We start from the raw sequence: 13,216 nt of genomic DNA, 5'->3' as shown, positions 1-13,216 counted from the left end.
ATAAACGACCCCAGTAGAACTGAAGGAGTCCAGACCTTATCACAGTACTGGCAGAAATAATCTCGGTTGGGTTTAATGATGGGCAGCGTCAGCTCAGGAACCTCCTCCAAACGCATCTCAGGATGTCGTTTAGACAGGTGATTCACCTGTAGACAGAACAGTAAGAAAACAAACAAAGAGGTCACAAGTGGCCTATGATTTCAAAAACACTCATTTCGGAAAGGCTAAGAAACAGCAAAAAATGTAATAAATAAACTGAAGACAAAGAAACTTCAATACCAGCATCCCTCGTCTCCTGAAGCCCATCATACAGAGTCGGCATTTAAACATGAAGCTCTCAAAGTCAGTGGTGGGCTCCTTCTGTTTCAGAGCTTTGGTGCGGTGGATGTGGTCCTTTTTGGCCTCGCGTTCAGGGTTGTGCATCCTCTGCATGTGTTCCCGTAATTTATCCTTCCTCTAGCCAACAAAGGAGAAACAACACACAACAAAATGAATGAGAAGTTAATAAACACACACACACACACACACACTCTAAGGTAGGCTTCATGTCTAAGCTTCAAATGCAACAAATGTAATTGGCTTCAAAACCTTAAAAATGTATAAACATCAATGCATTGCATTTATTTGCATATATGCAAATACATTTATGCATCTTGGCATATGTGAATCACCTTAAACTGTTTTCCACAGGTGGAGCACAGGAAGTCCTTGCGGTCAGTGTGGCGAAGCATGTGGAGTCGTAGTTTATCAGGCCTGCAGAAGGCTTTATCACACTCCATACACTGGAAGAGTTTCTCTGAGTGGAAACTCCTCACGTGTTTCTTTACCTGCACAACACAGACACATGATTGATTAATCAAACATCATTAAACACAAGAATACTGCCATGTAATCAGATATTAAAAAGGTCAGATCACTTTTTTTCCCCTTGAAAATTCACTTGTTATCAAAGGTTTCTTCCACTATAATCAGTCACATTTAGTTTTTATGTATTTAGCATTACATCACTTGCTCAGCCAATGGATCCAGTGAATGGGTGCCGTCAGAATGAGAGTCCAAACAGCTGCTAAAAACATCACAATAATCCACATGACTCCAGTCCATCAATTAATGTCTTATGAAGTGAAAAGCTGCGCGTTTGTTATAAATTTATCATAACGATGTTTGACATTTCGTCTGAATCAGGAGAGAAATATGCACAGATCAATCACTGTTTACAAGCGAAAAGAGTCTAAGACAGCTCTACAAACAGGGAATGGACTTTTTTGCTGGAGGAAGCATTATTATGGATTATGGACTCTTTCCTCTTCACATGACGTTAATTGGTGGACTGGAGTGGACTGTGAATTATTGTGATGTTTTTATCAGCTGTTTGGACTCATTCTGACGGCACCCATTCACTGCAGAGCATCCATTGGTGAGCAAGTGATGGAATGCTACATTTCTCCAAATCTGTTCCAATGAAGAAACAAACTCATCTTGGAGCGAGTCAGTTTTCTGCATATTTTCAGTTTTGGGTGAACTGTTTCTTTAAAAATTACAGAGTTTTGGAATGGAAAGGAAGAGTTTAAAAGAAAAGAAAAAAAGTCATAGTGAGGTGGTTTAGAAACAGCTTTGTGATTATGTGTCATTCTGTTTGTTAGCACATCACACCTGTATGAAGTCTGTGAAGGTTTTCTTGCAGGAAGGACAGGAAAAGCAGCCGTTGACCAGGTGAACCTCCACATGTACTTTGAGCAGGTCCAATCTGTCATAGGACTCGGCACAGAAGAGGCAGGAGTAGATGCGCTGATCACAGTGCAACTGCAGGTGATCCTCGAGCGTCAGGTTCGTCAGGAAGCCCTTACCACACTGATGGCACATGTGACGGCAGCCGTCCCGCCCGTGGTACCGCATGTGCTGGTCCAGCTTGTCCTTATCTCGAAAGGCTTTCCCGCACTGAGAACATTTAAAGGGTCGAAAGGACTTACGGATGAAAAGATGCTGGAGAGCGGCATTCTGGGTAAGGGAAGAGAGAAAGCATGGAATGGACACTTTTGAAATGAGAAGACGACTAGGTGAACAATCCAAGCAGGGTGATGAGGAATCACTTAGTTTACACTGAATTCATATGATTTGTGAGCAATGACACAATGCACTTGCGTGGGTCTGTATGTCACAGAGATGATGGCTGAAACAAGTCGTTGTGTTTGCATGCTGAAATGATTTAATCTTTCAGTAGTAACTTTAAGTTATAGTTCAGACAACAACAAAAAAAACACATTCTGTCATCATTTACTCCCTCATGTTGTTCCAAACCCAAAAGACTTTCCCCCATTGAACACAAAAGGAGATGTTTAACAGAATGACTTACAATGCTAGTATTAAAATTCATGGCTGTCATAATTTCCATGCTTTTATTTTATAGCCATAACCATATGGCTTTTATTTTGGCCAAACTGTAGTATCAGTAGTGTGAATCATTTTTACAGTAACTTGGAGCAACTATTTTTGGAGCACAATTCAGATTTCACAATTCAGTTTTATTTCAATTCACAAGATCTTGATTTGATTAGATTCTGATTTTGATTCATTTGGATATATATCAGGTACATGTACTTATCAGTTGGTACATTACTATTAATATCACAGGTTAAAATAACCAGTCCAATATTAATGGTTAAAATAACCAGTCCAAACTATTAAATGCACTTTCTATTAAGTTTCAGATATAATAATCAATACTCAAAAACTTACCAAACACATAAGCCTGTTTTTCTGTTATTATGCTTCTACTCTAATTTTTTGTTGAAAAATAAGCATTTAAATTTAAGAGGAAGAAATGACTGGTTCATGTGCACTCAGTGCCAAAATGGTATTTATTGTTTGAATTTCATGATAAAAGTGACAATTTAAAAGCTTAGACTTCGTTTCATATTAAAAGTAACAAAGCCCAACATTTTTTTGATTATTGCATGGAAGGCACACTAAAAATAATATTAAGCGACGTTTTGTTCATGCATCAACAGAAAGCAGTATTGACTAAACGATTGATTCTTGGGATTTAAGAATTGATATCGATTCATCAAAATGAATACCGTCAACCCAGCCCTAGTGTCCTTTCCCATTCACTTTCATTATAAAAGCAAAGATCACCCATGACATGCTAAACATCTCCTTTTGGTCAAACAGGGTGACATGGCTACTCTTAAATGATATGAATGTTCATTTTTGGAGCAGCTGTCCTTTAACTCTGCTGGCTGATGAAGCTTGAGGACTGAACTGATACAGACAGATGTAATGGGGATGTAGGGAGTCATAGACTGTCAACACTGTATTGACTGAAGGAGGAAGTTTCCTCTGACTCCACTCTGGCCCACATTAGACCTACCTGCAAGTCCACCTTAACGTGCAGCACGCAACAAAAGAGAAAGACACACCCACATACACTCTACTGTTAAACAACTCTAACCTACTTAACACACTACAATGCAGAGATCTGAGGTTGTGGGTCACTCATGACGGGCGTATCTTACCCTAATCCTCCTCGCCCTCCTCATGTCCTGCGGTGTGAGGTGAGGGTCTTCGGGACTTGTCTGAGACAGGTCCTCTTTGGCAGACCCCGGGACTTCTGTGGCTGGAGATGGGGTGACAGAATCCCCCTCCTCTTGCAGCTCCTCGGTGTAGGTTGCTGGGGTATCAAGCCCTTCTTCTGTCTCAGTCTCCATCGATTCGGCTGCCATCTCCACCACCTTCAGCCCGTTGAGAGCTCCGTCTGTCCTCTCCTCAAACGGTAGTTTATCTACAGATGCTAACAGCTCCTATAGCAGGTGCAGAGACACAAGTTTAGCACAAAATCTAATCAAAAACTTTAAAACGTTCATAAAGAGATGGTAAATATAATCCAATCTGCATCAAGCAAACAAGTTTGAGCTGCTGTTACCATATTTGATGATCTCCAGGTGTGTTGTTAATCAATGTTTAAATGTGAATAAAAGCCTAAATTAAACCTGTTCATCTTATAATGCAATTTTGCCTCCTTTAGAAAACTTTTTGAACTGTTCCATTCATATGGCTCACTTTTATGATGTCTTTATGAACTTTTTGAAGCATCAGAGTTTTGGGGTTTTAGGTGAATGGACTTTTAGTAGAGGGACAGAAATTCATTTGTGTTTCGAAGATGGACGGAAATATTATGGGTTTGAAATGACGTGACGTGACGGTGAGTTTAATTTTTGGGTGAACTAATGCTTTAAAAGACTGTACCTGTGTCTTGTCAGCACTCTCAACAGGAGTCTGTGGGCAGATGAATTTCATACGTCGTCCTGGTCGCCTTGCGGCGCCGAATCGCTTCCTGCCCCGTCCTCGGCCACGGCCCTTTGGCCTAGAAGAAAACAATCTTTATCAGACACTTAAAATGGACTCACTGTCAGGAATACTATCATGAACATCGGAGAAATCAAGTCATTGATGTGCATTCAAACCTTTGGATGAGGTTCAGCTTGTCATCGTGCATGTTTAAGTGCTGCTGAAGCTGCTCTGAGCTCATGAACCGTCTGTTACACTCATAACACGGCCAGTTCTTCTCCTGCTCGCGTAAAACTGACCCAGGAACCACAACAGAAACATATTTTTAAAATCTTAAAATAAAAAACAAGTTAAATCAGAAGTTAAATAGTTAAAGGAGGAGTTTATAAGCATTTAGTGTGATTCTTTTTTAAATTAATGACTGCTATTGTTGTTATATGAATAAATAAATATATTATGGACGTTTTTTGATCGCTTCGACCTGTGTGTAATCAGCCTCACTGATGTCATCGGAAGCTTTATGCATTCAGGCTCCATTACATTCATTCCCAATGGACGCGATATTACGTAAATATTATTAACCGAAATTAATGTACATATTTAAAATGAATGTGCATTTTGTAAAAAGTCTGTCTTAACAAGCAAGTGATTTTACCTGTCATGCTGCTTTCGAACAGTTTCTATTTTATTTTGATTTATATTTGATTTATATTATAAGCCTTTTTAGGACACAATATAGACCACACCATATATTTTACTTTACTGGAACCCCAAAATTGCAATACGAATTGAGCTGTGAGAAATTAACAGTTACATCCTTAGTCAATCGCCATTGGTGATTGGTCATCAGTGACGCTAACAGGTGAGAGCCAGCCAATGATTTTTGAAATTGCTGTTTGCGCATTAGTTCTGCCTACTAGAAAAGAAACTGGAAGTGGCTTCTGCTTGTTCTTAAAGGCTGAATAATTCCAAATGAACTCCACTATTTTGACAGGAAAATTCAACAAAGAATATAATTTCAGGGATGCAAACTCATCATGGGTAAAAAAAGGTCCCTAACTCCGCCAAAATTCACTTGTTTCTCCTGGTGGAAAACAAAGACTTAAGATGAAAATGACATGAAATTACCATTATATCCAGTAGATGGCAGCAGAGGATCCCCCAATAGCTCAGTTGCCATTTCAACTCCCTAGTTTTTCTCACGTCTTGCTTTTGGATTTATTATAAAATGACTATGAAGTATAGCAAGTGCAGGAAGTCACAAAGTCTCATGTAATTTAGAAATAAATTAATAAGCCCAGACACCAATAGCCTAGTAGGGTTAATTATTTAAATACTTAACTAGTTAACTACAAATTAAGTTAATTATTAATGGTATAATAATTAAATAATGCATTAAATATTTTGGCATTTTTTTAGAATTAATTCAAAAAAAAACATTTTTCAATTCCAAAGGTGGAGTGGGGTATGAGTGGTTATGAACGAATGAATGAAACGCATTTGTTCATGTTTCACTCCGTCTCGATTCGTGCTCGCGGAAAGTGCTTGAGAAACAGTGTCTCTTCTGCGGCTCGGTACGCTTTCAACTCGTTTTTTTAGTCTCGAGCAAGACTGTACAACATTCACATTACATGATTTGACTGATTTTTACGTAGAAAGGGCGACAGCGCACCGCATGAAAAGAAATGATCATTCATGTTTTCATAACCGCTGGCCAAATGAAAAAACTAAACTAAAATTAAATCGTCTTTGTGAGCGTTTCGGGGCCCTACGCAGCTTGCACATTTTGCGTATAGGGAGGATCGGCCCTGACAATAACAATTTACCTTTTCTCTCTTCATCTGTGACATCATGAACCTTCTGGTTGACAAACTCGGCATATGATGCAGCATACCACACCTGGAATAGAAGACTAATGTGAATTTCATTACTTAAAATATTCAAAAAATATATATATATATTTTATTTCAGCTAGTTGCAAAGCAAACATTACACATTTTCATTTAGTTGAAGTTGAAGTATTAAACTGAACAAAAACTATATACACTTAAAAATAATAATAATAAAAATGACAAAAACTAAAATTGAAAATATAAAAATAAAATCTAATTCAAAATACAAAAAAAACTACAATAGTATCTTCAGTGTTAATTAACACTAGTAGCAATCCATTGCACAATAAATAAATAGATAAATAAATAAAAAAATACTACTAATCAAATTTTTTGTTTGATATAGATGACAAGTTTTCCTTTCAGCCCACCTTAAGCTCCTGTTTGGGCTGAATGTTCTTAATGGTGGTGTAAAAAATGTCCGAGCCGTATTGATAAGCCACCAGGTTCTGCTCCATGTGATTCTGGGCCGGACGGACAAACATCATCCAGTTACATCGCTCCTCATTAGACAGGTCAAACCAGAGGTCCTCTGCCCTCTCGCCTTCTTTCTCAGGGTCTAGCATGTATAACTACACAGGAGCAATGCAGCAGGATGTGAGACTTTTAAATGCTTTTTTTATTTAGAATAAAAGATTAGGGTTTACTGGTTTGTCATACTTTCAGGTGAATGTGTGCGTCCTGCAGTTCACTCTGTCGCACCAGCGGCCCCTCTATAGGACCGAACTGTGTGCGTTTGGGGATACGTCTCTTGGTAAACACTCCGTCCAGGAAGCGGTCGATATACAGGACGAGAGGAAGACTGGCCCGAGCCTTGGACATCACAGGGCGGTTCAGGATGGGGTGCAGCGGACCGTGTTTCATGCATGCTCCAAGATTAGCATTATTACAGTCTTCACACCCTACACATAGAAATAATAACACACGATCACATTCAAAAGTGACTCATGTATGCATGTATGTACCTTGCATTTTGCAAGAGAATTAAAAATGATTTCCTTTCTCCACACAGTCTTAAGAGTTCAGTGTTAATTGTCTACTCACAGAGGTTCTGAGGGGTGAACGGCTGGGGTGTCCTGGGTTCCCAGTCGTCCATTTCAGAATCGTCGCTATCGTTGTCTTCTTCCTCATCCTCTGAATCCACAGTGGAATCTGTGGCCCCCAGGGGACTCGATGAGGCCTCCGGCATGTTAGGGAGAGCTGCATTAGTCACTGCAAGTTGGCTCTGTTAGGAAAATAATCAGTGTCTAGTCAATCGGAGGTTAATCTTGCTTTACAGAATATAAAACATCATTTGCATTAGTGGTCTCATACCTGTGAACAATGTTAAGAAGACTTTCAGGTGAACAGTTCAGTATTTCCTATTAATTAGCTAGACTGTGGCAGCCATAATGGACTGGAAATAATTTTAAAGTTCTCATAATAACATATAAAGATAAAAGTGTCTGTCAATCAAACTAAGTGAAGCACAGCACTGCGTTCATGCGAGCAGCTCATGAGTCTGTGTTTTCAGCGTCTCAGAGCAGCTTGAAGCAAACTGTCTGCATGTGTGAATTTAATGTACACTTGGGAACGCGACGTGAGCCGCTGTGCCAGTTATGCTGTATTTTCACATTTGCATAATTTCCATCATTTTTGTGGAAAGATGATTACAGTATTTCACTAGATTTGTAATAAGGCGCTTTTGCAAACCGGTTTTCACATAAATAGCATTTTTGTTTGCCAAAATAAAAGAGCAACTCATGAAAGTGAAGAAATGTAGACATTATTATTGTAATTTTACTACAGTAAAGTAAAATAATGAGTACTTATGAAAATAAACTACTTTTGAAATAAATAAATAAAGATGTTTCATTTAAATGATCAAATTTAAATTTGATTGGCTCCTTAAAATCACCTAATACACTATCACTACTAAAAAGAGGTTCGAGTTGACCAGTCCAAGTCAATGCAAAGACATAAAATCCTGCAGGATATGTTAGCAGTGCAGTTTCACCTGTGCCACAGGTTCCAGGATCGCCTGTGGGCCATCGGCTACGTTACTCAATACGTGTAGATTTGCAGTGTTCATGTTCTGCCCGCTTGGAAGCAGCACAGTCACCTGAGGCAACAATAATGTTAGTGGTCAACATCAATGGCCATTCCCTAAAAGATAACATTTGCACCCCCATGCTATTGTTCATAAGGTTAAAAAAGAAAAGAAAAGAACACAAACGATAATGCTATGGAACGCCACACTACCTGTTGTGTTGTTCCATCTTGCTGAATGTAGGCCACTTGGGGCTGATCTGTAAACACCGCCTGAACAGGAACGAAAAAGTGCAGTAAACCTGAGTTACAGCAGGAGTACATATATAAATATAGTTCAGTCAGCCAGTAACTACCACAAAATAAACCCAACAAAGTGATCGATCTTGTACCACACTTGAAGGGGTTTATTTTGCAGTCTGATAACTGTCATCCAGCTACTTACAAAGTACATACATACATCATTAAATATTGCGTTGAAATTAGGAAGAAAGAAAACACAAAGTGAGATGAGTGGGATATGATACTAGCATAGCTTTGTAGGAAACTGGTCAGTTACATGTTCAATCAAACTGTTGTGAAGAATGTTGTCACGGTCATGTATATATTTTAGGGCTGGGACATGTTCATTTCTGGGATCATTATTTGCCATTCAATGTCTTTTCCCCACATCTTTGGGTAGCACTACAGAATATGATCACACTATCAGCTCCACAAGCAAGAGCAGCCAACTGATTCACCTTAACAAAGATGAATAAATACTGTAACAGACTAATTGCTTAATTTGAATTGTAATGCATTAAACAAATTGGACCTTATTAAGTGCTACCAACAAATGCCATTAAACAAATCTTTAAAATAACAAATATTTATTACTCAAGATTCATTTAAGAAACCTGTAATTGATTCATTAGATTAAACGAGAGCCCTAATATATATACAATTTCTGAAAAGTGAACCTGTCGAAATTATGTCTTCACAAGCTGCTTTGTCTCTCATTTACTCTTCTACATTTCAACGATCATTATGAACTCTAACCCTGTTTGATGGCAGCGCCAAGGATTGAATCCGTGCATCTTCGCAGTGTAGATGAACTCACCTGCGTTCCATCGGCTGGGTGTATGTATACCAGTGTGTGTTCGGCAGACTCGACGGAGGTGTAGGAGCTTCCGTCTGCAGTATATACAACCTGCTGCTGAGTGCGGTCAGACTGCTCGCCGCTGTACACGATCTGAGCCACCGCACTGGTCTCAAAATGCACCTGCACACCCATAATGCTTTAATACTGAAAACAGGTGACCCTCATGAAAACATGGGATTTCACAAAAAAAAATAATAATTATAGAAACAAATTATAAATATATATATATATATATATATATATATATGTATAGCATTAGGAAAATAAAGCATCTTTTTAAGAACCATTTTTGCATCATGACATTTTCATGACAATTACTGCATGATTTTTACTGTATTACTGCAGGAGAACATGCTTAATTGTAACGCAATTGTTTTAAAGCTGGAGTAGACTTAACAGCTTTTGCCCAGATTTTTGCCCCGATTTGCGATCTTTTAGTCGTTTAATGTATAATGGCCTGTAGTTCTCTGTAACCATTTATAAAAAAGTAGTCAAGTATATGATGCCCTGTGTTTGTTCAGAATTTAAAAAGTCAAAATAAAATAAAAAGCATTAATTAATGGTTGCTTAATGGTTTTTAAAATCAAGATACTTCATAGAGAAGCTTAAAAACATTTGTTGTATAAGAGATAGGGGTAGTGCACTCAATAAAATTGAAATATAAATACATGCTTTATTGATTCTCTGTTGAAAAATGTGAAATTAAGGTAACTAAATAGTTCCATATAACTAATCAATCTAAAGAGCAAGGTTTGGCTGTACCTGAGGTGTATTTCCAGTGTCATTGTTGGGTGCTGAACTCCACACAGGTGTTGACTCCTGCTTGGCCTCCATAGCAACAGTATGAGGTGAGACCGAACACCTCCTCCGCCTATCCACCGCTCATCAACCACCTGTACATGCATTATAGAAATTGCCATTATTAATTTCCACGACTTCTCTAAATAGCATAAGCCATTATGAAAAACCCATATGAACTGACCACTACTCTGAATACTGGGGGGAAAAGTTACTTTCAAAGTCTATGGTGGCCATGGCCCTGATTAGCATATCATCACAAAATATACACTGTATAATATAGGATGCAACATTGTCGCCACATCACCTCAGATAGTTTCACTGTTAGGTCTTTTCTTTCTTAATGTGACATACATCCACGCAAATGGATTATCAAAAAAAATGTAGCTATTTAAAATTTGGTTCTATGCATTAGTTGTTGATTGGATGTTGAAATGTGGACATGAACTTGAAGGGGCGAGTTTAAAGGAGACATATTATGCCCCTTTTTACAAGTCTCTGGTGTCCCCAGAATGTGTCTGTGACGTTTCAGCTCAAAATACTCCACAGATCATTTATAATATCATTTTGAAAATGCCTATTTTGAGTGGAAGCAGAAACGGGCTGTTTTTCGGGCCTGGCTCTTTAAATGCAAATGAGCTGCTGCTCCCCGCCCCCTTTTCCAGAATAGAGCTGCGCCATTACAGCTTGTGCATGCTAAAAACATCTGTTTTGGTTCTGATTATCATGTTTATCGCGCTGAAATCATGCGTTTTAAAACATATGAGTTTAAACTTCTGATATACGGTTTTCTGAGAGCACACATCCGAAGCACACGGACAGAAAGTGGCTGTCACAGCATGAAACGAAATTAAATGACGGTGCCGTGGGTGTAAACTTACAGATTAAGGGGCGGTAATATTATAATGAGATCCCTTTGCCACGTCACCAAGGGAGCGAAATCAGACGCGCGCGTTTCTTCAGACGCTTGCAGAAAAAGGCTTCCCAAAACAAAGTTACTGGGTTAATTATTTTTCACGTTTCCTTGGTTGGTAGATGCACCGGGGACCTGATTATAGCACTAAAAACCTGGAAAAGTCAGATTTTCATGATATGTCACCTTTAAGGGTGCTTCTCAAATGGAAGAACGCATCCTAGTGAGGCTTCGAGGGTGCAGTCCTTCTCAGCATTAAGCGCTTGAATGAGATGGTCTAGTTAGTAAGTGATTAGAATTTTATACGAACTGACTTTCTGTTAATGCAGTAGAGGTAACGACATCTGTCTGTGGTCTCCCAGTGGTTTACATTATGCACCATTTATGCCTCGATAAAATATGATACCTCAAAAATCGTGTTTTTGTCTTGCATAGCTATGAAACTGAACAAGGTCAGTGTTGATTCATTTTCAGCTAATTAATTTGTCGTGAATTGGTATGTGTGAAAAGGATTGTGTGTGATTAAAGGACACCTGATGCATCCTCCAAAACAGGCCGAACGACAGTGATATTAGATCTATGATATGCATTTAGGAAACAGACCGGGTGAATTTGCATTTCATGCCAAATTTAATGCCAGAGTGGCTTCTTTATAAAAATGTGGATACTTGAGTATGTCCAATTTTATCCACATACACACAGTATACTTACGTAGGGCGATACATAATATATAGCAAATCTCAACTGTCTGATTGCTTCTATTGTTCTAAAATGTAAACTATATTATTGCCCAGCTCTAATCTGCTAAAGGCATGAATATATTATGATATTATAAACAATATCATGATTTTTTATCTGCAACGATGTGTTCTTAGCAATGCATATTACTAACCAAAACTTAAGTTTTGATATATTTATGGTAGGAAATTTACAAAATATCTTCATGGAACATGATCTTTACTGTATGTACTAATGATTTTCAGCATAAAAGAAAAATCTATCATTTTGACCCATACAATGTTTTTTTGGCTATTGCTACAAATATACCCCAGCGACTTAAGACTGCTTTTGTGCTCCAGGGTCACATATGTGAAAGAAACATCCCTTAAAAAAAGTCTTAATTCATATTTTCACAAATTAAGGTCTTCAATCGGACACATTGTGCCCAGTTTGGGAAATGAATTGCAATGTGCCACATGGAGACAGGAAGGACAGCTGATCGTCCTTGCAGTGGCTGACCATGTGTAACAACATCTGCACAGGTCAGTACATCTGAATATTACACCTGCGTGATGGGTACAGGTTGGCAACAACTTACCAGACATCACCGGTAACAACGTACAAACCCATCTGCGCTGACCCAGACTGGACTGGTGAAAAGTGCTGGTCACTGACGAGTCGTGGTCTTGTCTCGCCAGGGGTGATGATCGGGACTCATGTTTATCTTTGAAGGAGTGCACATTACACTGAGGCCTGTAGAACCAGAGGTTGAGGGTTAGGGCCATTCCTCCCAAAAATGTCTGGGAACTTGCAAGTGCCTTGGTGGATGCGTGGGGTCACATCTCATAGCAAGAACTGGGAAATCTGCAGTTATAATTTCTCATAGTTGTTAAATGTTTCTTTGTTCATACAAATATTTACACGTTAATGGAATAATTCACCCAGAAATGAAAATGTATTCACCCTCGGGTCTAGTTAGAGAACTTTAGCATTAGAGTTCAAAGTCTTGTGGAGTCAGCTGCGTTTGTCAGAAACAAAGCCATCATAAAGACGCTTTTAACTTCAAACCGTTGCTTTCAGCTACAACACACATCCTCTCTCCATAATATTGCTTCCTCCATGCAGTGAAAAAGTCATGTCTGAATCAGGAGACAAATACGCACAGATTAAGTACAGTGTAGAAGCAAAAACAGTTTTAAACATGTTGGTAGATTTTGATGCGATCCTCTGATGGCAAAGCTGAATTTTTTTTACTCCATGAAATTTACTCCAGTCTTCAGTGTCATATAATCCTTCAAGGAATAGTTCACGAAAAAAATGAACATTTACTCCTCAAACCATTCAAGATGTAGATGAGTTTGTTTATACATCAGACCAGATTTGGAGAAATTGAGCATGACATCACTTGCTCACCAGTGGATCCTCTGCAGTGAATGA

At 38.6% G+C, this 13,216-nt stretch overlaps 1 protein-coding gene across 1 annotated transcript in view; it reads right to left on the bottom strand.

Moving 5' to 3' along the window:
- Positions 1–10,439, bottom strand: part of LOC107565102 (PR domain zinc finger protein 10-like) — a gene marked incomplete at its 3' end in the record, with an annotated part of 23,987 nt that extends 13,548 nt beyond the window's left edge. Inside the window, exons 1-10 of the mRNA XM_016250301.1 lie at positions 10,111–10,439; positions 9,307–9,468; positions 8,421–8,480; positions 8,176–8,280; positions 7,224–7,404; positions 6,840–7,081; positions 6,551–6,751; positions 6,114–6,186; positions 4,464–4,581; positions 4,246–4,363 (exon numbers count right to left, since the gene is read on the bottom strand). Coding sequence (XP_016105787.1) covers positions 4,246–4,363; positions 4,464–4,581; positions 6,114–6,186; positions 6,551–6,751; positions 6,840–7,081; positions 7,224–7,404; positions 8,176–8,280; positions 8,421–8,480; positions 9,307–9,468; positions 10,111–10,182 — 1,332 coding nt within the window. The remainder of the gene's footprint in view (positions 1–4,245; positions 4,364–4,463; positions 4,582–6,113; positions 6,187–6,550; positions 6,752–6,839; positions 7,082–7,223; positions 7,405–8,175; positions 8,281–8,420; positions 8,481–9,306; positions 9,469–10,110) is intronic.
- Positions 10,440–13,216: the final 2,777 nt, after the last annotated feature.

Source organism: Sinocyclocheilus grahami, unplaced genomic scaffold (genome assembly GCF_001515645.1).
Source record: "Sinocyclocheilus grahami isolate Dianchi unplaced genomic scaffold, SAMN03320097.WGS_v1.1 scaffold981.1, whole genome shotgun sequence".
In the NCBI taxonomy this organism is placed as follows: Eukaryota; Metazoa; Chordata; class Actinopteri; order Cypriniformes; family Cyprinidae; genus Sinocyclocheilus; species Sinocyclocheilus grahami.
Note: the sequence above shows the minus strand (reverse complement) of the source record. Positions and strands in the feature narration are given on the sequence as shown.